General features: G+C 35.2%; 2 protein-coding genes and 1 non-coding gene across 3 annotated transcripts in view; 1 reads left to right on the top strand and 2 right to left on the bottom strand.

Annotated features, from left to right (window-relative positions):
- Positions 1-5,273, bottom strand: part of LOC130442169 (uncharacterized) — a 99,807-nt gene extending 94,534 nt beyond the window's left edge. Inside the window, exon 1 of the mRNA XM_056776265.1 lies at positions 5,110-5,273. The gene's annotated coding sequence lies outside the window, so the exon portion shown is untranslated. The remainder of the gene's footprint in view (positions 1-5,109) is intronic.
- Positions 5,274-14,109: 8,836 nt separating this feature from the next.
- The window catches only part of LOC130441557 (apelin receptor), a 37,847-nt gene continuing 25,767 nt past the window's right edge, over positions 14,110-26,189 (bottom strand). The window contains exons 5-8 of the mRNA XM_056775285.1: positions 25,398-25,581; positions 19,578-19,722; positions 15,919-16,175; positions 14,110-14,466 (exon numbers count right to left, since the gene is read on the bottom strand). Of these exons, the coding sequence (XP_056631263.1) occupies positions 14,160-14,466; positions 15,919-16,175; positions 19,578-19,722; positions 25,398-25,581 (893 nt within the window). The 3' untranslated portion in view covers positions 14,110-14,159. The remainder of the gene's footprint in view (positions 14,467-15,918; positions 16,176-19,577; positions 19,723-25,397; positions 25,582-26,189) is intronic.
- Positions 21,986-22,059, top strand: Trnan-guu (transfer RNA asparagine (anticodon GUU)). Its single transcript has one exon. It is a non-coding gene; the product is annotated as a tRNA-Asn (tRNA).

Below are 26,189 nucleotides of genomic sequence, written 5' to 3'. Positions count from 1 at the left end.
AGTATACAACTGCAGACTCAGATGGTGGATTACTTCTGTGTACTTGCTTTTAAGTGACTCGTGGTACTGGCAGCTCAACCACTAATTTATCTGCGATATCAAGTGATTTTTTAAATAAATCATAAGAAACATTTTCGATCTTTTTTGATTACATCTAGAATATTATCAATATGTTTCTTCGCCACAACCAAATCCATACTTTTTCCTTGTAAAACGTTTACAACGGGTTCCAAAATTGCAGAGTATCTTGGAATTATATGTAAGCCTACGATGGATATTGGTTTAGTAACTGGACAGTACAAATGTGATTTAATGACCATTCTTCTCAAAAATGTCCGACTGTTAAGTGGTCGAATCGAACACTAAAAATTGACGTATTCTGAGAGTAAATCAAACACTCTTCAGTTTTTCAAACAGCTTTGTTTTTTGCTGATGAACTATATTTTAAAGAAAAAGGACACGCGAATAATATTATTTATCACAGCTTATTAATTGATTTTAAAATGTTCATAAAAGAAACCAAACGACCACATCAACAAACAGATAACAAAAATATATACAGAGTAGAAAAATATGTATATTTCAGATTTAATTTTTTGTTCATTTAAAATTATTTAATTTATTTTTTCTTTGTATTGGTGAATAATTGATTAGCATGATCTGAATTGATAATTTTTTGTCGCGTAAATGAGACCTCATCGGATATATTTGAAAAAAATGGGACTGAGGGTTTTCCTTTCTTGTCATGTTTCACAAAAATCCAGTCTAATCAGTACGGGATCTTGTTTTAAGTAAAATAAGTATTCGCACTGAGCTATTGGAGGCCTTAGTATGAAACAAACAACAATTTGATGATCATATATTGTTATTCTGGGACTCAAACTGTTGATTGTTTCATACTTATGCCCCCAATAGCTGAGAACCAACAAGAAAATAGCAATTTCTTTGAGTTTACCATGGAAAACTATCATTCATTGATAGTTATGATGTTGAGTCGATAATAATTCTGAAACCTAGTTATTTGTTCAATTAGATATTTTTAATCAAAATGTACTCAAATTTGTTATTAACATTAGACGAGTATTTAGCAAACTCTGGTGCAGCTGTTCTGCGCTATACAGAGCTCCACCGCACCTTGATAGGAGGTAATTGGTTGAGTAACCATTTTCCGAATCGATGGATTAGTAGAGGTGCAGAAGCTCCGATTCATTGGCCACCTCGGTCATGCGATTTTAATTCCTTTTAATCCCTAACTTTTCACCGAGCAAACCCTAAATATTTTCCAGTTTTCTATCTATCCTAAAGACGGGTTCGCCGTCTTTTGAAACACCCTTTGTTAGGATTTGAACGTAACTCCCGATTTTTGTAATATGAGATAAATATTAAAATTTACACATCAAAAAAACTAACCTACAAACGTGAATTTTATGGAAATAAATCTGAATATTGTCCCTAATTTTGTTATGTGTTAGTAGAACCTTATTTTCGAATATTAAGGACTTTTTTCTTTTTTATATAATGGAAAAACTCATTTCCCGCTAGGTCCTCACTTAAATTAAATTACAAAATGATGTCGCACAAACTCGAATTCTCATATAGCTCGAAGCTTTTAAATTAATTACAAGATTTTACCGATAAAAATCAAATTTGACATTTAGTTAATAAGTTCATATTTTTAATTCACCATAATGCACTTTGTGATCGTAAATTTAAAGGTAAAAAATTCCTTTAATGTGTTTATAAACATCCCCAAACATCTACATGATTAACAACTTTGCTAAAAGTGTATTATAAAACTACAATAAGTTAACCTTTAAAGGATGCATTTACAACTTTTGGAATTTGTGTTTTCCATATAAAAGTAGCAAAAGCCGGATTTGTAAACTTTTATTTCAATTCAAATCAACTCTACTCTGTGACAGAGCTGTGCAAAAAAAACCAAATGTAATTCTATTCAGATTTTCAACCTAGATACTAAAATGTAACGTGAAGTTGTGAATATTTCGTACAAATGTTTCATTTAGTTTGACTACGTTTTCCATAATGGACTTCTGGAAAGCCTGTCATCTATCATTCAATTTCATTTTCAGCGTTCATTAACCTTATTCACAAGATCTTTAATTCTATACGCAAATATTATCAACCAAAAAGATATTTTTCAAAATCGTTCTGAATCTATTAATATTATTAACGGGATTGCAACTCAAAGGCTTGTCTCATATGCCGCAAAAAACTCGCAAACAATAAGAAATCAAATTTAGAGAAAAACTTCACTAAAAAAAATGCCCACCGGCCAACGAAGAACAAAATAAAGCTGTCGAAGAGAAAAACAAATACAGTAATAAATAGTATTAATCTGGCAAGCTTTGGGGTATCCTTGGCAATTGCGAGAAAAGAAAAACTATTCACAGATGGTGAATCTAAAAAACTGTTTCGTAATTTCGAGAACTAGAAATTTTGAAAAGGATTTCCCGCTGAAACAATACAAGATGGTAAAGCTGAAATGTCTTCAAATGTAACATATTTGCAGGTGGAAGATATTCAAGTTTGTTCTGCCTTATCACTTGCTATCGATAAGTCATGGAACATAAAAGACACGGCACAAGCTGCTCTTATTGTTAGATATATGTCTTCCCCAAGTCCAAAACAAGAACTTCTAGGATTGATACGACTTTCGGAAGAAACTAGAGGAGAAGATATAGAGAATGCCGTGAAAAAATGACTAAAAGACAATAGGATCAATTGGGTAACAACTGCTGGAGCCAGAAGTATGACATGAAGAAATAATGGGACAACAAAAATTCTTCAGAGCAAAATAAACCACGAAATTCTGAAGTTTGGTAATCAATATTGTTAATAGCCAGTTTAAAGAATTATTAAACGAAATGGAGGGTCAGTATCCTGACCTCCTTCTTCATAATAAAGTGTGATGGCTTTCCAAAGGTGTAGTGTTGAGACGTTTTGCATTCTGCTAGAATGAAATAGATACAATCCTAGATGGATTAGGAATAAATCATCCTGACCTAAAGAGCAACAAATGGTTGCAATAGTTTTAAATTCACTACAGCAAAATTAAAGGAACTAAATCTAAAATTGCAAGGAAAAGGAAACGTAGCCTATATGTTGGTAGAAGGAATGGTTTGTTTCGAAGAAAAATTATTTCATTTTGCATAAAATACTCAGAGCTGTATATTACTTCATTTTCAAAATTACTGTGCAACTGTTGACACAAATTACTTCAGCACACTTATAAACAGATTTGAGCATACACAATATCTTTAGTTTGTGTAAAAAGTAATTAGAATGATTGCTTGTTGTTAGTTAATCATTCAATTAAATTTACAGAATTGAATTCAATGCATAATAGATTGTTAGTGTGTGTTTCTAGAAATTTTTCAATTATACTCAATTTGATCTCCTGGAGATAACATTTTCATTTTCATTATAAAAATTCAGAAAGAAACTTTCCAAAAACCGAAAATGTTATAATTGGACTTACATAATATTATTTGTTTTTGTTTGAAAAGTAGTGGATCTAAAGCTTTCTATTGGACAAGATCAAGAAACAACCAGAGTACCTGAATCTAAGAAAGTTGTTACAATTTAAAAAGCTAGTACTATAATTAAAATATATGACCCCAATTCTATACATTCCCATTCTATTATAATTTCAAATAATTTTTTATGAAATATAAATCATACACTGGCGAGCTAAAAATTTGAAGTTACTTCAGAAATTGCGAATAATTTTAGCGTCAATATTGATAAGAATTAGTAGGCGTTAAAGCAAATTGTTTCCGAAACTTGACTCCTGTCATTTGATGTATCAGAGTTCGACTTTGATTTCCCTCGCTTCTTTTACAGTTTACTGTTGATTCTTTGTGTAAAACCTAACGATTGCAAAGTGAAGTTATTTGACAAGCCCATAATGCCTTTAGATTGTTGTGGCAAGAATTGTTGCACTGTTACAAGATGGTCGGGGGCAACGTGAAACTGCAGGAGCTGTTGGTGCTAGACTTTGTGGTGTGCAAAGGGTGTACCAGCACTTTCTGGAGACTGGCCTGATCACTAGAAGACCAGGGTCTGGGCGAAAAAGAGTTACCACTCAACGAGATATCCGTATTTGCGGAATAGGACAGCTACTGCGGTTTCACTGCGAAATCAGTTGGAAGAAATGAGATATGTCAAAGTTAGTGAATGGATCATTAGAAGAAGACCTCATGCTGCTGGACTGTCATGCAGAAGAATGGCTACAGGTCCCCCGTTGTAACGCCAGCATCGGACCGTAAGTTTAACATTTTCCAGAGATCACGTTCGTTGAAATGATAATGAGATGGACGTCGACGAGTGGAGAGAGGGAAGAAGACCTGGGGAAAAACATGCTGAAGTTTACACACTGCACAAGCTCGTACAGAGCTGGTCTTCAAAGAAAATGGCTTCCTAACCTCTCACAGGTACGTTACGGAGGTGCTAGAAGACCATGTTATGCCTTTCATGGTGACTATGGGGAAACGTGGCATTTTTATACAAGATAATGCGAGACCACATACAGCCAGAATTGTCATGGAGTATCTGGATGAGGTAGAAATTAGGCGGTTTGACTGGACAGCCTAGACATGAATCCCATAGAACATGTCTGGTACGAATTGGGATGACTGATCCGCAGATCAGCACCAAGAACTTACCAGGAACTGAGAAGATTGTTATTGCAGGAATGGGATAACATCGACCAGAATGTAATAGTAACTTAATTCGAAGTATGCTGCGTCGACTTCAAGCAGTCATCAATGCAAGAGGAGGGAAGACAAAATGTTGCATTTCACTCAATTTGTTAATTTGTTGCTTTTTCAGAATAAATCATTAAATCCGAGAAAAAAATACATTTTTCTTTAGTATAGAGTATCACATTCAGCTTAAAAAAGCACATGCAATGATGTACAGTTGGCGAATACTATCTGAAAACGTAAAATTTCAAAGAACATGAAAATTTTTAGGTAACCTCAATTTTTTACTCTCCAATGTATATAAATTGCTAAATTAATGCATATGAATGTTCTTGATTTTAAATCTAGGAAATGAGAAATTGAATAAATTAAATTGATAAATTACCTCACACTATATTTTTTTCTCTCGAAATCTTTCCACTTTTCAATATCACGTTTACCTGATCGTGGATGAATTATTGAAAATTCGAACGTGTCACGTGTTTCACTCGCGACAATACAATTTCAAACTTTCGTGAAACCTTCCATAATTTGAGGGAGTTAAATACTAAACTAGATTCGAAAGAGCGTGGCCCTTCCGCCTCTTTTTGCCACCTGTAGCATTCGTACACGTGACGCAGACGCATTTTGATTACGTAAACAGTTTCAGAAGTACGTCATAGATAAGAAATATTAGACAAAATTTCGTAGATCAATTTTTTTTACCACATAATAAAATTTCCCAACTTTTTGCTTACATCTATCTATTTGAAGAGTTCACTTCAAAACAAAATTTTCTCGATATCTAAAAATTATTTTATTCGATCACATTCTTCGCAAGTTCTATATACTACAGACTAATCGCGAGTTTATAACTTTGTATGGAATAACTATGACAAGCTAACAAATTGGAGAAAACAATGCAAAGAAAGAGGCCACCGAACCAATCCGTAGATCGCCAGGATCTCGAGTGGGAACAACTTAACCCTCTGACCGCAACATCCGTCGTTTGACAGATATGGTTCATATAATCACTGCTCAGGATGCTAGTATTGGTACCAGCAAGCTGGACTTCTGTGACAGCTCCAGTTGGTTCACGCAGGTAGGATCGGTAGAGTTTCTTTGAAACCAACTAAATGAGGAAACTTAACCCTCTGGTTGACTATAATCACTACTCAGGATGCTAGTATTGGTACCAGCGAGCTGGACTTCTTTGACAGCTCCAGTTGGTTCACGCAGGTAGGATCGGTAGAGTTTCTTTGAAACCAACTAAAAGAGGCAACTTAACCCTCTGGTTGACTATAATCACTGCTCAGGATGCTAGTATTGGTACCAGCGAGCTGGACTTCTTTGACAGCTCCAGTTGGTTCACGTAGGTAGGATCGGTAGAGTTTCTTTAAAACCAACTAAATGAGGAAACTTAACCCTCTGGTTGACTATAATCACTGCTCAGGATGCTAGTATTGGTACCAGCGAGCTGGACTTCTTTGACAGCTCCAGTTGGTTCACGTAGGTAGGATCGGTAGAGTTTCTTTAAAACCAACTAAATGAGGAAACTTAACCCTCTGGTTGACTATAATCATTGCTCAGGATGCTAGTATTGGTACCAGCGAGCTGGACTTCTTTGACAGCTCCAGTTGGTTCACGCAGGTAGGATCGGTAGAGTTTCTTTGAAACCAACTAAAAGAGGCAACTTAACCCTCTGGTTGATTATAATCACTGCTCAGGATGCTAGTATTGGTACCAGCGAGCTGGACTTCTGTGACAGCTTCAGTAGGTTCACGCAGGTAGGATCGGTAGAGTTTCTTTAAAACCAACTAAATGAGGAAACTTAACCCTCTGGTTGACTATAATCACTGCTCAGGATGCTAGTATTGGTACCAGCGAGCTGGACTTCTTTGACAGCTCCAGTTGGTTCACGTAGGTAGGATCGGTAGAGTTTCTTTAAAACCAACTAAATGAGGAAACTTAACCCTCTGGTTGACTATAATCATTGCTCAGGATGCTAGTATTGGTACCAGCGAGCTGGACTTCTTTGACAGCTCCAGTTGGTTCACGCAGGTAGGATCGGTAGAGTTTCTTTGAAACCAACTAAAAGAGGCAACTTAACCCTCTGGTTGATTATAATCACTGCTCAGGATGCTAGTATTGGTACCAGCGAGCTGGACTTCTGTGACAGCTTCAGTAGGTTCACGCAGGTAGGATCGGTAGAGTTTCTTTGAAACCAACTTAACCCTCTGGTTGACTATAATCACTGCTCAGGATGCTAGTATTGGTACCAGCGAGCTGGACTTCTGTGACAGCTCCAGTTGGTTCACGCAGGTAGGATCGGTAGAGTTTCTTTGAAACCAACTAAAAGAGGCAACTTAACCCTCTGGTTGACTATAATCACTGCTCAGGATGCTAGTATTGGTACCAGCGAGCTGGACTTCTGTGACAGCTTCAGTAGGTTCACGCAGGTAGGATCGGTAGAGTTTCTTTGAAACCAACTTAACCCTCTGGTTGACTATAATCACTGCTCAGGATGCTAGTATTGGTACCAGCGCGCTGGACTTCTTTGACAGCTCCAGTTGGTTCACGCAGGTAGGATCGGTAGAGTTTCTTTGAAACCAACTAAAAGAGGCAACTTAACCTTCTGGTTGACTATAATCACTGCTCAGGATGCTAGTATTGGTACCATTGAGCTGGACTTCTTTGACAGCTCCAGTTGGTTCACGCAGGTAGGATCGGTAGAGTTTCCTTGAAACCATCTAGAACATAATTCAGATGCACGTCAAAAGAGGCAACTAAATTGAAATGACAGTGGTGCTTCAAACCCACATTAAGAAACATCTTCTATCGCACCTCCAGCAGATCAACTTCACAGCAGAGTAAATTGGCGATTTTGCCCTTACCAAAAGAATAAAAAGGGAGGATATAAATGTGTGACCAGCACGTGCTGAATGTATAAGAAAAATTTGCAAAAACTTTATATGTAGGTATAAATCCAGAAACATGCCCTGAGAGTTATTTTTGGTGATTGATGTGATTTTTTCGAGAAACAAGGTTCATTTCCTTTTTATTTTTTTATTGAGCTAAGTTTTGTTTTCTTATAAGTAACTACTCCTCACGTAACTAGTAAGAAAGGTTCTTGTCTGTGTGATTTGTTTTTATTTGAAACATAAATTCGTTTTGAAGCTCTAAATTAATACCCCAAGTAGTAGCTGAAGAAGAAACATTGATTGACAAAGATTACATTCCCCAGAAAAAGAAAACAACTAATAATAAATAGTCTTTTAAGACATAGCGATCTTATGACTGATGTTCCGTGTAACAGGATACAGAGTGATTTCCCGGTCAGAGGGTTAAACAAGACTAATAATTAGTAGATGCTGCGAATAACACCCACTCAACAAGAGCCCCAAAAAGAATAGTAAAGTACATTGCAATACCATGAAGAAAACACGATATGCGGACACTTCCACTAAAAGTACGGTGGAAAGCGAGCAGCAGAAAAAACTGACGACCCCATCGGACCAGAAAGAAGCTCTTCCTGAAATGCATCGTTCTCTTACGGATGCATTTTAGAAGGAGCGAGCTCAGACTAAGATTGTTCTACTAACCGCATTTAAAAGCACCAAAAGTTATATTGCAAATCTAGATTTTGGTAAAATATTAAAGATTTAAGTACATCCCCCGTCACTTAAACTAAAAAAAATTAATTTGTAACCAAATTATATCAAGGAAACAAACAGGAAATCAATCTTGCTCTTATATGAATTAACATAATATACGATTTCGATTTTACAACATTAATATGGATATCTGATGATTCATTTCTTTCTATGATGAAAGAATTTATGATTTCTGTATAGGATAAACTATTAACAGAAATAATTACAAAAGAAATGCTATTAGAAACCCCAACAGTGTTGGGAAAGTGAAGGAATTTTCCATCCATGTCAAAAATTGCCTATCTAAGCAAGTTTTGTAAAGCCAAAAGATTTGAATGAACGAACCAAGCAGATATTATAATCAAGTTTATTGTGGGATTTATTTTTCACAATTTTACATTGCATATATTTGTTTGATAACTATAACTAACAGCGTGCTCGGCGTTACCCGATATTTTGAATGAACTATGTGCTCTTTAAACCGAACCTTAACATATCCCTTAGTTTGCCCAACATAGTGATTGTCACAATCAGTCTCTGAAGATGATAACTTGGTTATCTACCACGCTTGTAATTGTAGATATTGTTATAGTGTGTTTAGTAGCAAATAGTCCCAGAGAACGCTTTCATTTCTGCAAAACTATTTGTCCCCGATAAGTAAATAATAGGGACTTATTGAACCGCGATATAGTGCTAGCAGTAAATAAGAAAATCCCTTATTATTACAGTGCTAAGCTTTAACGGGCTTTTCACAAAGAGAGTTACTGAGACTCTCATTTAAAGTTGTTTTTATTTCTAACCTATAAATGTAGGTGTTGTATGAGTGTTTACTTTTTTTAAAATTTATTTATTCCTGATAATGGGAGAAACATTAGAAGCAATCATTTTGGCAGGCGGAAATGATGGTGAGGTAGAGTTTGTGATATTAGAACATATTTTAATGAACAGAGATGTAAATCCGGGTATACCCAAATATGATGAAAAAATTCTGAATAATCTCCTAGAAGGGAACATTTAGAATTACTAAGAATTTACCTAAGAATTCCAGATATAGTTATTTCAGGAGGTGGTGATCGCGTAGAGGGTAAGAAGTAGTTACCTCCTCATCCCATTTTTGACATAAGCTGGGACCCAATTCATGAATCACTCAAATTTTAGTCCTACACGAATTTTATTTTAGATAAAAATTGAAGGAAAACGTTAAAAACTATATTTAATTATTCATCACTTTGTTTCTAAATAAATGGTTACGGAATTTTTTGATCTGGTCAGGGAAAGTCAGGGAATTCAACACACATCCTTATTTATTTCAGATTAAACTGCAATTGTGCATTCTTTTTAGAAGACTTTCTTATCTTGCACGGTGAAGTGAACTGAGGAAGATATTTGGAAGATCAACACAATCAATATCACAAATTATTAAAACCACAACAAATATCATCTCTTGCCTTTTTTCCTAGTTCGTGCAACTGTTGCTCTTTACTTAGTGCGGATCTCTTTCTGGGTATTTTAAAACTGTAGTTGGCTTCTCGGCATAAACTTGAAACCTCTTGTAGAAGCTTTTCGGTAAATGGCATTTCCTTACCCGACCTTATTATAAATACCATTTCGATGTGAAAACTTACAAGAATAAAATATTTTCAGTTACAGATTTACTTTGCGAGAGGCTGGTTTCTGTTTTTTTATAACAAAAATTAAAGTGTAATTTCCTGCACATAGATATAGGTAGGTGGTAAAATTTATCTCACTTCCTCCTCTTTTGTCTTTCTCAAAAAAATCTCTATTAGCAGCATAATATGATATTTTATGGTTCTAATGGAAAATACTTTTCCTGTTATAATGGATAACTGCTTTTGTATTACTTCCCAATTTGTATTATGTACAATGGGGTTGTTTGTTATAAATTACATCATCTTCGAAAGTAAATTTTAATCTTGTTTTCCTTTCCATGGAAAAATACAAGAGCTTATTTTTATTCATTAGGTAGATGTCAAAATAGCTTAAGTCTAGCAGTAACTTTAATAAAATTTATACTGCGTCTGCGTATATGTCAATATAATGCCGGATTTATTACTGCTACCACTATATCGCGGTTCAATAAGTCCGTAATGAGCGGCTAAATACGAGAGTTTCGAGATAAACAAATAAAAACAGATAATTATGATTGGATATAACTTTATTGTTTTCAAAATATTCACCATTAAGATCAATCCACTTTTTGAGTCAATTGTCGGAGCATTTTTCCAATTCAGATTGAGGTACCTCCAAAACATGTGATTTGAACGCATCAACCGCTTCTTAGGATCTAGAAAAACGTTGACATAGCAATTTTTGGTCTGCGAGCACGCATTGTCGTGGTGGAGAATGATTAGTCTTCTACGATTGGTTTCCCTGATTTTTTCGAAAACACCTCTAGTAAACAATTGCTGGTGTACCATTAAGAATCAGTCGTTCCCCGTTGCTTTAATAGAATAGTGGAGACATGTCCAGTTATTAAGAAAGTCACTGGTACCAGTAGAAGAAAAAAATGTTCATTAAGAAGGCTATTGAAGTAAGATATAGTGATGATCAACAACCTCGATCTTTAGTAAAATATCTACTTTCTGAACAGTCATTGTTGTTCCTAATCCCAATTGCATTCACACTACCAATAGGTTAGGTATAAAAAACTATTTGATAAAAACATTGAATAAGTTAGAACAATTATATACAAAAAATATTTGAATACAGAATTCGATAGGATTTGAAAAAAGAAATCATTAGTATTCCTCCAAGGAAACATAATCTTCATCTATAAACCTGCCACTTTTGGTTGTTTTTTAACCTTTTAAAGCATGCCATTGAGTGGCTTCATGACCAAATAAACATGGCGAAGATGGAGCCATCTACTTATTACAATAAGTTATAATTAGTACCTGCAGATGGCGAGGGAATGTCTTCCCATCACAATAATTTTAGTCCAATTGCATATTCGTGAATAATACAACGCATAGTGAATAGTTATTAATAAAATAGTTTCTTCCCATTCTATCAATATACTATTTTTATCGAAAATTTTGAGGCAGTAATTTTTAATTTGCACGTTTTGGATGGTTTTCGCCAGGTCGAATCAAGTACCTACCATTTTGATTCAGTGTTGTGGTGAATCCAATAGTTATCTTTCTTTTCCAAAAGTTTTCGCTAAACTATGAGGATGTGTAAAAGCTAATGTAACGGTGTCTGGTCTTAGGACTATGTTTTTTGTGTGTAACGACCTAATTGTCGTTGTGCTTGTCCGGCTAGGTTTCAACTCCAAATTGTTATGGAGAAGATTTGCCTCAACAAAATACTCAACCAACACATTTTATTCTGTTCTCCAAAAACACATAAAAGGTTCTTCAGTTATCCATAAAATGGATGGTATATACGAGAATGATCCCAGAAGTACCTAGCCCAAAAATTTTGGAGAAAAAATATATTTATTTTTCAACGGATTCTCTTTTAAGCTTCATAAACTTTTCCAAAGGATGTTCAATAAGTCCGATACACTTTTTATAATCGTCAATCTCCTTAAAATAACTATTAACTGCCAACTTCATCTCTTCGTTGTTGGAAAATCTTTGACCACCGAGGGATTTTCTCAAGCCTGGAAACAGAAAATATTCCGTGGGGCCATGAGGTAGCAAATTAAACTTTGATTCATTAATTTTGGCAATTGCAATTACGGATGTGTGAGCTGGTGCATTGTCTTGATGAATCAACACTTTCTTCTTAGCCAAATGCGGCCGATTTCTATGTCAGGCCAGGTACTTCTTCTGAGACCATCCTTGTATAGTGAAAAGAAGTTTATTAATATTTTTCACTTGATTCTCAAACTTTCTTCATAATCACCGAGATAAATATAACCGAATTGAGAATGAGAATTGGGAATCGGACCTTGTTCCTGCTACTTTTAAAGATATATCACAACAAAATTCAAATAAAAACAACACTGAAACACAAAACTTAATTTACTTTTGTTTCCACGTTTCTATTTGGTAGAAAGTTAATATGGAAATTTCAATTTTTATGCAGTAACATTCAGTCCTTCGAGAACCTGTCGACGAAACTTCTTTACCTTAGGGGGTAATTTAGAATATAGAAGCGCATAGGATATCGCAACGTTATAGAATTTCGTTTACGTAACGTTAATCCAATTCTCCGCTCAAAGTTATTCTTCGACACAATGATATAATTGACAAGTCAAATTTTGCTAAAACTCTTATTCCATATTTCGTGACCCCGGAAAGAATATAGATTGAGATTTCATCCACGCTTGTACACAATTTTTCTTTTATATCTAATACCTTGACATTTTAGCCTAATTAACAGTTTCAGATAAGAATCCTTGACTTGTAATTTGCTTTTACTAACGATGAGATTTTAACAACTTTGTAATTGTTAAATAAAATTTCGTCCATCGTAATTCTGACTAACTGTTGATACTTTTTTGTTTTTCTACTTCCCATTTCAATTCCCTTAACATCAATTTACTCGCAGAATAATTCAAATTCTTCCCTTACTAGCATCTACTGTTACTACAACTGAAATTATTATTATTACTCCAATACACTACCACATATTTGAACTCCTGTACAACAAGAGGGTAATTCGAGTAGTGACAGCCGTATGTAGATATTGATCTTGAACATCTCTAGGTTGTGGTGCTCAGGAAAGAAGTGCCTTGGTAGCTGTTTCCACGGTCTTGCATTCCTTCAAAGAAATCAGTCTCGATAAATTATAGTTCTAGGCGCCTGTCTGTCGAGTAGGTCTTGCAAAATCTGCTCTAGGTTGGATATGTTGGACAGCTCAGAAAAGCATTTGCCGTGCTAGTATCGGCGACCTTTCTTCTATGCTCTAAGCTGTCCATGTTTTTAGTAAACTCTTGATCGCCTATAAGTCGAACTGCTCTCGCCTGTATTGAGTCGAGCATCTTTAGAATATGCTTGGAAGACGGACGAATCTGGGCCTTGGAGAGGATTATAAGATATAGCAGATATATAGCTTCTTGGTCTTGAAGAGAGCTCCAAGTTTTTGTGAAGCTACCTTGGATAAATCGGCCACGTGACTATGCCAGGGTAAGTTGCGATGATAGTGATATTTTATGACCAAATCTTAAGCTGCATTGCTAGCTTTCTTTGTAGTCGAGTTTATTGGGATGGTTGATTTGAGGTTCTGTCAAGTAGATCGTTGATGTACAGGAAGAGTAGAGTAGGTGACAAGATGCATCCCTGAGGAATACAATTGTTGACCTTTATGAGGTATATCAATCGATAACGACCTGGACCCATTAATTCGATGTTTTGACTTTATCGGTTTGAGTTGATGTGTGAGAATGATGAAGAATGATTCTGCGATTGGTTTCCCTGATTTTTCAGAATATTCTTGCAAACAAATGCTCATATCCTCTTCAGAATTGAACGTTCTATGTTGTATGCTCTAATGGAACGGTGATGACATGTCCAGTCAATCCAAAAAACGGGCGACTATTTGTATCGAAGTTCTTAATGCGCAAACAACATTTGTTGGATTGGGCTCGTCTTGAACAGTCAATTGTTGTTGAGTTTCGAGTTTATACAAATAGATACATGATTGGAATATGCCCCAATCTCACAGTTTGTAAGATGACTATCTTGCAATATCAGTTTATAAAAACCGAACAACGCACGAAAAGATTTTTTTGTCCAATATCAGTAAACGACTCAAACAGCACTCGTAAACACGTTCTGAGTACATTTAAGCAAATATTATGCATTTATTCAATAAAATATTACAAGTATCAATTTTATTTATAGTCGTCTTTAATAATAGTGACTTCTGATGCGTTATCATAACCAAGGGGTTGTGAAGAGCTTCCAGAAAGGAATCCGGTTCCTTTATATTCATCGATGACTTCAATATATTCTGAATCCATCTGTTCTGAACAGCAGTTCTGCACGTCGTCACCTTTTTTTTCGTCTACTTTGTATAAAGGAGCATTAAGACTTTTGGTAATTTCAATTACTTTAGCTTTCATATGTTTCATGTTTAAATTTTCGTTAAGCACAATAAAGTTAACATGGACTTTTTCCGTTTTCTTAGAAGTTCCACCCCTGAAAAAAAGTATTTATTATATCTTGCAGTCGCCACCGAATTAGAAAAACGTAAAAAACTAATCGCTATCTTCGCAGATGATATTGCAATAATGTCTTCAGGTACAGACCCTACAAGATCATTAGAAAAGCTACAATACCACCTAAATGTTCTACAAGAATGGCTACATCAGTGGAGATGGAGAATGGAAGTCAACAGTGACAAATCCACGTTCACTACAAAACGAGGTATCTGTCCGCAAGTGACCATTAACTATATGCCGATTCCAGTGAAAACAGAAGTCAAATACCTCGAACCACACTTGGACCAAAAGTTAATACATACAAGCTAAAAAACACAACTAAAGCTAAAACTTCAAAATATGGAGTGGCTAATCGGCAGACGATTGCAGTTAACAATGGAAAATAAGATACAAAATCATCCTAGAACCAATATAGATATATATCATAGAGGTATGGGGTTGCATTAACCATCAAACGCCAAGATACTGCAAACTTTTCAATCTAAAATACTTCGCTAATGCTCCATTATTTATAAGCAACCACACAATTCACACCTTAGTATTCCAAACAAAAACCACAACGGAAACCTTCAAAATCCAATAATATCCAAGCTTTAGGTCCGCAGAAAATTGAACCCAGCCCACGCATAGCATACGCGTGGATTATTTTGTAGAACGTTGTTTCAAATGGAGTAGCGCATATTGAACCCATCCCACGGCCAGCTCCGACCCAACCTGGTTCGCGTGGTACCGAGTTGTACTTGCAACACAGTTTCGTGGATCGTGGGTAGCTACTTTTAAATAAACCATCCATTACCAAACAGTTTTTCTTTTGATTCAATAATGGAGAAATTAATCGAAATTGTGAGATCCTTTCCTGTACTCTATAATTCTACTCATGAAGATTATATGAGAGTAATACTGAATGATGATTTGTGGGAGAACATAGCAAAACAATTGAATTTAACTGATGGTAAGTAATTTTATTTGTAATACTTCAACTCACTAAACTGTCTTCTGTTTAACCGAAACGCCTCCTTGAACATATTTTCTGGAATTTCACCAGATAATTTGAACTCTCCGAAACCCACTGTTTTTCGCAAATACTCCTTTGTTTTACTTCTTTTTTTTGTTGGTAGTTGCAACGTAATAAATCTTTTGGCGTGGGCTGTGTTCAATCTGCGTTACTATTAAAAAACGTGGACATGGGCTGGGTCTGGCCCTCGCGTGGGCTTGGTTCAATTTGCGGCAGGCCTTCCACTGATCCAATGGAACAAAGAAGATTGAAAAGGCGCTGGCCAGGGAACCTACGGACACCCATCAGTGGATAGTACCCGCCTCAAGTCATTTTGCAAGAAACCATATCATTAACTTTATATTTTTTTTGAATTGATTATAAATTTGCATTTTAATAAAAAAAAGTAAAATATTATGGGCACGAAACACTCACCTGAACATTTTCTTAAGGGCTCTATAGAATGTGGGACAAAACAGATAATAGAATAAAAAATTAACGGCCACATTAAACGCGCCCAATAAGGTGCAAATCACTCTAATTATGTCTACCACTGAATTTTCATCGTCGGCATATTCTCCAAAATAAATCAAAGTTACAGCCCTTGTTTTTGAAATCAAATTAGAAGGTATTTCGGCCAGAATGAATAGAACAATTATTGAAATTAGAATTATTGTAAGGTTTTTGTTGTCCTAAAATAAAAAGATTTGATTTAAAAATAGTCAAAATGGAAAAATTTCTTAGATTTTACTGGTATTGTTCACTGGGCTGGTCAATTAGTATGCAATAGTATGTATTAAGAATCTGAAACAACGTGTACTATATCTACAATGTGTCACTTAACACGTAAACTGCCATGGGGAATCAACCTTATCCCCTTATGGGGGATCGATGTTATCCGACATATCAAAGAATATTTCTGGCCGCGCCTGATGCAATATTTCATTGTAAGTGATATGGGATGTTATTGAGTATGTTTTTTGGCAAAACGGGGTTATATTAGGTTTTATCATTAGATGGCATCCCATATTTTTAAACGGAAAAATAATAGATCCATAATTAATTTTTGAAAGCACATTTATTTAGATTAAATATAAGCTTTGTTGATATCCAAAAAAATATTTATTTAGGATATGCAACGTTAAAATCGAGGAAACATTTGAAACACAAGTTTTTTTGGTATATATTACAGCGAAATTTAGTCTTTGATTTTCTATTTTTCGCGACTTGACGACCAAATTCTACTGAAATTTGAGCATAACATCGGTAACATGATCTTTTCTTCTCGCAGTCTTCTAGGATGTGGCCAGGCACTTGTTCTTCTTCATATTGGAGGATTTCTTCACATTTTATAAGACCCTTGTAACTTCTTCTCGGAATTTGGTAATGGACATTTTGTTTTGAGTATATTGAGTAAATGTAAGATGTTGGCATTGACTAATGCCAATCCAAATATCAACTCTATAGCTACGAGGATATATTGAAAAATTCTTAGCCTACTATAGAACCAAACGACATTTCAATGTCAAAATATTTTATTACTCAACATATTCTCCTCTTAATTGGATACATTTATTACAGCGAACATGCAACGTCTCTAGACCTTTCAAAAAAAATGTTTTTCCTTGCTCTGCAAACCAGACCTCCACAGCTTTTATTACCTCATCGTTAGAAGAAAATTTACGACGTTTTAAACTTTTTTTCAGTTTAGGAAAGTGATGATAGTCGGACGGAGCCAAATCTGGTAAATAAGGGGAGTATGCTAGTAATTCAAACCCTAAATCACGAATTTTTTGCATGACAAAATGAGATTTGTGTGCAGGGGCGTTGTCCTGCAAAAACAAAGCACCTTTGGATAGCTTTCCGCGTCTTTTCTCTTTAATTTTTTCCCTAGAGTGGTCAGTAATGTCGAATAGTAATTTCCAGTTATTGTTCTGAAACTGAAGCAAGAACTTTTTCGGCAGATTTTTGGACACGAAACTTCTTATGTCTTGGAGAACCAGAGTGTCGCCATTCCATCGATTGTTGCTTTGTTTCTGGATTGTAAAAATGTACCCAAGTCTCATCCATAGTAACAATTCAGTTTAAGAAGCCTACATCGTTTTCAAATCTAGCACAGATCGAACGCGATGCTTCTACGCTTGCACGCTTCTGGTCAACATTCAAACATTTGGGCATCCATTTTGCAGCAATTTTTCTCATGTCCAAATTGACGTGAACTATATGATAGACGAGTTCGTATGAAATATTTAGTGCTTCAGATATCCGTTTTAGCCCAATTCGACGGTCTGATAAAATCATGCATCGATATTTTCTGGACTGACACAGAAACTGGTCTTCCCAATCAATCATTTTCACAATTTCGCTGGACACATTTTTTCTTTTAATTTATTGTATAATTCTGGTTTACTTTTTTGACGTCAAACTTCACACTTACACTTCACTAAGTTATTGTTCGTTGCTATGGTAACGTAATAAATTTGCTTATGCATGGAACTGGTTTGAACGAAATTTGAACCTAATATCAAATCTCTATGAAGCAAGCATCAAGCATAAGTATCTCAGTAAATTGAAAGAATAAATTTATATATAGAATTTGAGCTCCAGTTTTTCATTATATGTTTCGAAAATTTCCTTACTACTCTCTGTGCTTCGAGGACACAATACATCCTTTGAGTCGCAGTGTTTATAACACCCGCATCTATTGTGCTTAGTTAACAAATCTTAACTATTTTAATTGAAGTTTCTTTAGTAGATAATTAAATTTTTTAACTGTGAGGGCATAGGGAGTCATAAAAATTCTAGTCTAAAGTGAGTCATGGCGCAAAAAAGTTTAGGAAACACTGCTCAGTAGGATTAAATAGTTGTTCGACTAAAAAATCACAAAACTACATCAGCTGAATTCTGATTGAAAAGTTGTCGGCCACTCTACGTTTATAGCCTTGTAATGTGTGTGCCCATATACACAACTAAACAGTGGATGCCCCATTCGATGCCCCATTGAGATCAAAAGTGTTTTAACGTTTTCTAGCAAACCTAAAGTCATTCGGGTGCTTCCGAAATGACGGGACTTATCTCCATACACTTTTCTCTCCACTTCTTTCACTCATTCTGTTAAAGCTGAAAAAATTTTCAGAACAATTCTTCAAATATTGTATGAAATTTCCCGTTTAGTAATCTGTTGTTGAATATCGGATGAACAGAGTATATTAGTTTCTCTGTCATCTCTTTATCCTCCTAATAGATGAGAGCACTGTCCAGAGTTCTTCGATTAATTATTTTGTACTATTAACAAGGAATAAGAAATCTTAAACAATCGAAAAGGATTCTAATAAACATTAAAAATATTTCACATAAACATATTTCGTGTACCATCCACTGGCCCTAATAACAACTTCCCCTAATAACAATCCAATTTTCATGAATTGAATTAGTTTTTTTACTCGATCCCGTTCGATGCTTTCCTATTCTTTGATGTGTGCCGTTTTGAAGTCCGATTTCAAAGCTGGTGCAGGATTTATAGCCTGAGCTTCGGGAACTTCTTCCAAAAGTCACGTTTTCTTTTATGCAACACTGCACGAATCTTTTCTAGGTCTTCGGTAAAGTCGTCCTCTTCTATCGCTACCATACAGACACACTGCACTTTCAGCTGAGAAGAGACCGGAACCACATTGTTCGTCAGTCCAATTAACGTATTCCCTGGCAAATCGTAGGTTAATTTGAGGCCAATAGGTGGCTCAAGGTTAGCTGCTTCAAGTTTCCTTCTGACTGTCCAGTCACTTACGTTTCTCTGAGCTCTTGTTGGTCTTGAACAGCAGTTTAGGCCCGATTTTTTCGCGATTGGCTGATAATGAATCGGTCATCTCTCTCGATTGTGCACGTGTTTCTTCCGGAACTGCATCTTCTATTTTGTAGCTACTATGTCTTCAATTTTTTTGCTAATGGCTTGCGATTACAGAGTTGTTGCCTAAGTAGATTTTTTTTGTGTAGTTGAATCGTGGTGAAATCGTTGACGCCCATCGATTTCATGCCTAATACTAAGGATTTTCTAGAAATTTCTTTAAATTTCAATTAGATGTAACGTTTTTACATACCCGTTTGATTTTCCCTGTACATCGCGATCTAATTTGTCTTGCTTTATGCAACGATAATATTAACATTCCATTTCCCAAAATTAATATTAATCCTGGTATAATAGTGAAAATAATCAACATAAACCAATTGTAACTAGCATATAATCTGAAAAACATAACATAAATTGTTTGTGTCATGACAAAACATTGATTTCATGCAGCGAGTTATTCGACGCGAATAAATTGAGAAATGAAAAATAATGTTTAGTCCTCGTATAAAATTCGGTAAACATCTTACAAACTGTCAGTCCACGTGGACTCATTATCACTTTTTACCAAAGAAAACATCGAATCGAACACATAAATACATTTCTATTGGCCGTATGTACAAAATTTATTCGATATATTTCTGTAAGAGAATCTGCGATAACCATTGGCGTTGCTTGGTCAGATTAATTTAATAAATAAACAAATAAAATGAAATTTCAATATACAGAAGAAAACCATAATGAGGAACAAAATTATAGGTGATAGGTAATAATTAGTATATATAAGTCCATAGCAAAATTAAACCAGTTTGCGGCATGACCGGATTGTGATATTATTATCAGAATAGAAGTCGTTTACAGAGTAGAAGACACTTTCCAGTAAATTCACTCTCAAATTATTGCGGAAATCAGGAAAAGATGAAATCGATCTGATTTCAATTGGCAAGTGATTGTGCATTTTTTCCTTTGTAAAAGATTGAGCCTTTAACTAATTCTAAACCTGAAGTTGGTAGGTGAAGTTCGTGCTCCGCGTTCCTAAGTGGATAGCCATGCAACGACCTTTCTGAAATTGGAGAAGACTGCTTACGAATTAGGAAAACGGATTCAACGATAAATAAGGAAGGAAGAGTCAGAATTTTCAATCTTTTAAGGAAGTCCCTGCAGTGAGCGCTGCCGTTTAGTCCGAGTAAATATCTAACAGCTCTCTTGTGTAGTTTGAAGATTCGCTCATATTGAGTCGTACCACACGTACCCCAGAAGGGAAAGGCATATCGAAGATGCGACTCAATAAGGGCATAATAGACTGTTAAGGATGTGGATAAGTTCAGATCTTTGGAAAGTGATCTCAGCGCAAAACAGGAGGAACTCAATTTTTTAGATAAGGCGGCAATATGTAACTCCCATTTCAAGGAAATGTCCAAACAAACCCTAAGAATTTTACAGATTCAACGACGTCAAAGGTGGTATCATTTAATGAACAAGATAGCAAAGATCAGATCGTTAGATAAGGTCCAACATGGTTGCTCCAACAGAAACTAGTGCCGTCTGCAAATAGACATATTTTGCCACTGATATCTAGATAGGCGATGTCGTTTATAAACAAAAGAAATAAAATAGGGCCTAGTACTGAGCCTTGGGGCACTCCACATTCGATTGGCTTGCAAGAAGACATCGTTGTATCAACCCTTACAAGCTGACTTATGATGGTAAAGTATGACTTTAACCATGCGAGAGGTATTGCTCGCAATTCCAGATACATCATCAAATACTATTACTCAGCTCTCCAAGGTAAAAATTCATCACTACACTCACGATCAACCATTTAAGGTGATGTTATTTCCATCTCTGATATCTGATAGATGCTAATTATGCACTGATACTTGAACTACCAATATTGTACTTGCAACAGACACTTAAAAACCAGAATATCAAAAGACCTTCCTAGTCTGAAATTTAATACTCGATACAAGAGAAGGCAATACTGCAGCAACAAATCCACTAGTTTTTCTCTATCAAAAAATTCTTTTCTTCGTAATATGTAAATATGTAAAAGATATCGTCCATCAATAAACTAGAAGCTCTCGAAATGTTGACCCTTCGAAGAATGTTGTGTATACCATGAACAAAGTGAGGATGTACTAAGAAACGCGAGGACTGAGAGAAAGTTGTTCAACTTGATCAAGGTGTTAAAGGTTGGATACTTGGGTCACGTTCTTAGAAGAGAAAGATATATAATACCCCAGTTGATCATACAAGGAAAGATCGAAGGAAAGAGAGGCGTAGGCCGAAAACAAATATCATGGCTACGGAAAATAAAACACTGGACTGGCATAAATAATAATAAAATGTCTAACCATAAGATAATCGTAAACGCAGTCTAGGTGCAAGGCAATAGAAGAAGAAGAATAATAAAAATAAATCAAATAAAAACCAAAAAAAAAATTAATAAATGTTCGAAGTGGCCACCTAGAACTTCTACACTTCCGAAGAATTTTTTAAATGTTAATAGAGTATAATTGTAAACTTTAAGTATTTAGAACTGTAGCCATTATCTTGGTTTATCTTTAAAATGAGTACAAACCTTGTATTTTTCAAGTTTTATATTGATAAAGATCTGAATTGCATGTTTATTATATATGTAAAAATACGGTCACTGTCGTAGCCTCCGTGGCGCAATCGGCTAGCGCGTTCGGCTGTTAACCGAAAGGTTGGTGGTTCGAGCCCACCCGGGGGCGGTTTTTTTTATACTATCAAGAAATTTGTATTATTTTTCTTTATAAACTTGACAGTTTTTTTTATCATTTTCTTTTGTTCAATTGAAAAAATCGTCACAGTTATGCTTATTTGAAATTTATTTTGTTTTATTCATCGTCAACATGCGCCAACTCTTTTCATATCCACTATACAGTGGCGTAGCCTAAGCGTGGGCCCTCACTCACGATCTCGAACTTAAAGGGACCTCGCGGAGTCGCTTTAAATGCAATCCCATTACATTTAAAATCTCCGTTTATTTTTGAATTAACTTGAAAAATATTGTCACAGGCTGGCAACACAGCTTTGCAAAACGTTTCTTTGCACGTACAGACAAAATATTGAAGATGGTGAAAAATTGGAAAAATTTTAAAAATTCTAGAGTCTCAGTACACGCAGAAATTATCTGTTTAGGTCACTAATTTTGATTCTTACGTTCGTTGGTGTTCGTTCCAGTAATAGTTAGGTACTTAATGGGATTTAACTTAGATCGATTCATTTTTTGCGGTTATATTTTCCGAAAAATATATAAGAAATGGTTCCTAGTTTGTTGTTATCTAGATCCAAAAAACTTTTCTTGGTTAATTGAGAAATTCAAAAAAAACTTTTTCAAAATGATCTTTATTTTTATTGTGTTTACATCTGTCTGAATGTTACCAACCTAACATCTCAAAATTCCCTTTCTAGAGCGCGAAATTCAAATTAAAATATAAAAATGCCTACACCATGACTAGCTCAGACTTAATTATTTGTGAGTTGATCGATCTTGGAAGCTCGAATTTCGGATACCTTCCTAAAATTTGGAAAGTGCTACTACTGATTCAAGCTATTCGATTCTTTATGGCCCATATACTCCTATCTCTCTTACTGGGGTTTTCGAATTGTCAAATTAATTTTTCAATTCATAGAAATGTGACGTTTCCACAATTCTTTTTTCTACTCAACACTATTAAGAGTTTTTTTACAATTAACTGTTTTTAGTAAACCATAATTATTTCCGTCCATTCTTTATTCAAAATAAGTTTGAGGTATCTGACGCCATCTCTTAAGGAGATGTGGGACTTGCATTTTCACTAGCGCCATTTGACATAACATCTTAACAAATCACAATAATACTAACAATATCTATTTTGACAGCTATATCTGCCATGTTTTGTCAATGAGTTACAATTATTTATCACTCTTCGGTTTTTCATTTGTGATGGGTGAAAATTGGACCGAATCAAGTGTATCACGATAATTCGTACACTTACAAATACATATGTCTAGAAGTAGGCCAAGGGTTGGCTACTTATTTTTGCAAAGTTCTAAAAAACGGATTTTTTTGGAATATGTTCAGGGGTGTAATCTGAATGTAAATCCAAGTGGGCGTTATGGAGGGGGGACCCGTGTCAGCCGCCATCTTGATAAACACGTGGATTATCTCGCGAGCCGCGCATCATACGCTGAAATAGTGGAGATCATATAGGTTTTTAATTATAGCACTCCAAACTTTTTATATTTATTACGAACCGTCAATTATATATTTAGCAAAAACCATGTTATTTTTGTCGTGCGATGAGTGGTTCGTGAGATATTCAATAAAACGTGTTTTACGAGATGGCGGCTGACGCGGGCGCCCCTCCTCCATGACGCCCACTTGGATTTACATTCAGGGGACACCCCTGAACCTACTTTTTTTGCTCAGGCGTCCTCAATTGCTCTAACTAAATGCACAAATCAATGGTTTTTCTGAGATTATCCATAGTTTTCAAGACCTAGTAGAATCGTACAGACGTTTTATTAGTGTATTTTAAAAATTTAAATGATGATTTTTATGGAAATGAATCCGTCAATTGGATGGCTAAACATAAAGACCATAAAAATCGTAATGCATTTAATGATGCGTCGAAAAGAGTCCTTATTATAAAAGTTGAGGCTGAGAACTCAATCCGACGCCGCAGAAGTTAGTTCGCGTTCGAAAAAATGGCCAAATTTTTACACGGCATAATATTTTACATATATACAAACTTTTTATTAATATCATACTTCATTATTGTTTTGAGACTTCAACAATAACTGTCTGTCCATGAAACCTTTTTTAAAATATTTTATTTGGAAAATTCTTTTCGTATTTCTTGAGCTTTACGTCCACATTTTATTGTGGAAAGATGACATAATTCAATTATTGTGACGCCACATGTTAGACAAAAATTTACCGTATCGAAAGTACCTAATGTGGTAGAATTTTCACTTTTTCTCAAATACTTCGACACTTTTTCTAATTCAAGTAACACAGGTACTGTTAAGACTCTATAGAGCGAAGATAGTATCCGTATTGACACATCATTTGTCAAACGTTCGCGCAGGCGTAAATAGAGCTAGTCGTGCGAGCGCCCTGCTTCTCGCAGCAGTTCGTATACTTGCCAAATGCTCAAATAATTGTTTATTTTCCAATTACACAAGTCGTTTGAGCCCGGCTCAAAGCTAGCTGACTCATAGTCTTAATTCGACAACGATACACTTAAAAACTAACTGAAGGTAAAGAAAAAACGAAGAAAGATCAGTAAAAGCGATACAAATAGAGAATAATAACATGTGAGTTTTAAGAAACGAAGGTTGAACATTTCGTAACAGCGTGTGTTTATTTGTGAGTTGTCTTTGGCAAGGCGTCAATTGGGACACGTATAGCACGTGTGATATGACGTAGAATAGTACGTTGTTTTGTAATCTGACCAAAAAATAATGATTTTTCTTCGATAGAATAAATTTATTAGGTGAAAATTCCTTCTTCGTCAAGGAATAAAACAATATTTCGTCCTCAGCATCATCCGATTTTTAACTTAACTAAAATTCAATAATAAAAATTGTTTTGTTCGATTGTTAAAAATGACGGACATTTTTTGATGCCGACTAATCGCGAACTGCTAATCTAAATCCAAGCCCCACCGTTTTCTATTTGAAAACGCGTGTCTCAATATTCGGTGCACCAGGTAGCACGTGTTTCGTGTACGAGTCGTGTCACGCTACCTAACACGTGTTATACGTGTCGCAATTTGTGCCTTGTCTTTGAGTTGTGAGTTTATTTGCTTATTGACGACATTTAGTGGAAAGTAATTAACATTGAGCCTCAATAGGACAGTGTTGAAGGCAAGACAGTTAGGATTAGTGTACACTAGACATTGGTGTGAAGATTAAGAACATTGGACTTTGTTGTCAATATTAGTGTATGTATATATCGATGTAAATAAAATACTAGATCATTTTAAAGCTGTTTCTACTTTTATCCAGTGATCGAACGAACAACTTCACGCTCAGCTCGTAATAAGTTAAATCAACTTACCTAGAAAAATAAAAATCTGATTGTTGCAATGTTCCATCAAACTTCAAAGTAAAAATGAAGCAATACGGTATATTAAGTAGAACTGAGAGGAGTGCTCCACTTGCCATAAGAGCCCTGGCAATTTTTGGATTACAAAATTTTGGTTTTACACATTGAACCGGATTCCAAAGAAAGAGAACTCTGTCTGAAACAAATTTTAATCAAGACATTGAGTTCAACAAATTTCCCCAGCATTCTAAGATATCAATATACAGCAATTGAAATTATTTCAGCAGTCATTTTTGATGGTAAATACGTTTGTTGCAAATAAGAAATTTCAGATTTTAGAGAACAAAACAGACTTTTTGCAACCACATTTAGCACTACATCCCTTATGCAGTTGCAAAAAATTGTGTGTGGTTGGAGTAAAGTATGAACGGGCTCTAACGTATTGTTGACCAACTCTGTAGAGTCTAGCTGATAACCATGCCACACTTGAACTTGTTAATATACCCGAAAAAGATGTTGATGAACAGCAACTCAGGTTGTCGAGCTGAATTATTGTTTTTAAAAACTTCAGCATTTTTGAACTAAATCAAACATTTTGAAAATTGTTATTTTACCCTTCCTGTAAAATGCAGATGTCATGTCACATCCAGTTATTGCGTGTAAAAATAGTACATGATTTTGTCACTTTCCAAAATTAGATAAACTTTTAGATGAATAGATTTCCGATTGATGTTGAGCTAGTTTTTTCAGTTGAAGTTGCATTTTTTGACGATTACAATTTTTCGAATCGTTATATTTCAGAAA

The sequence above is a fragment of the Diorhabda sublineata genome, chromosome 3 (assembly GCF_026230105.1).
Source record: "Diorhabda sublineata isolate icDioSubl1.1 chromosome 3, icDioSubl1.1, whole genome shotgun sequence".
NCBI lineage: Eukaryota > Metazoa > Arthropoda > Insecta > Coleoptera > Chrysomelidae > Diorhabda > Diorhabda sublineata.
This window is presented reverse-complemented; position numbering and strand designations above follow the sequence as displayed.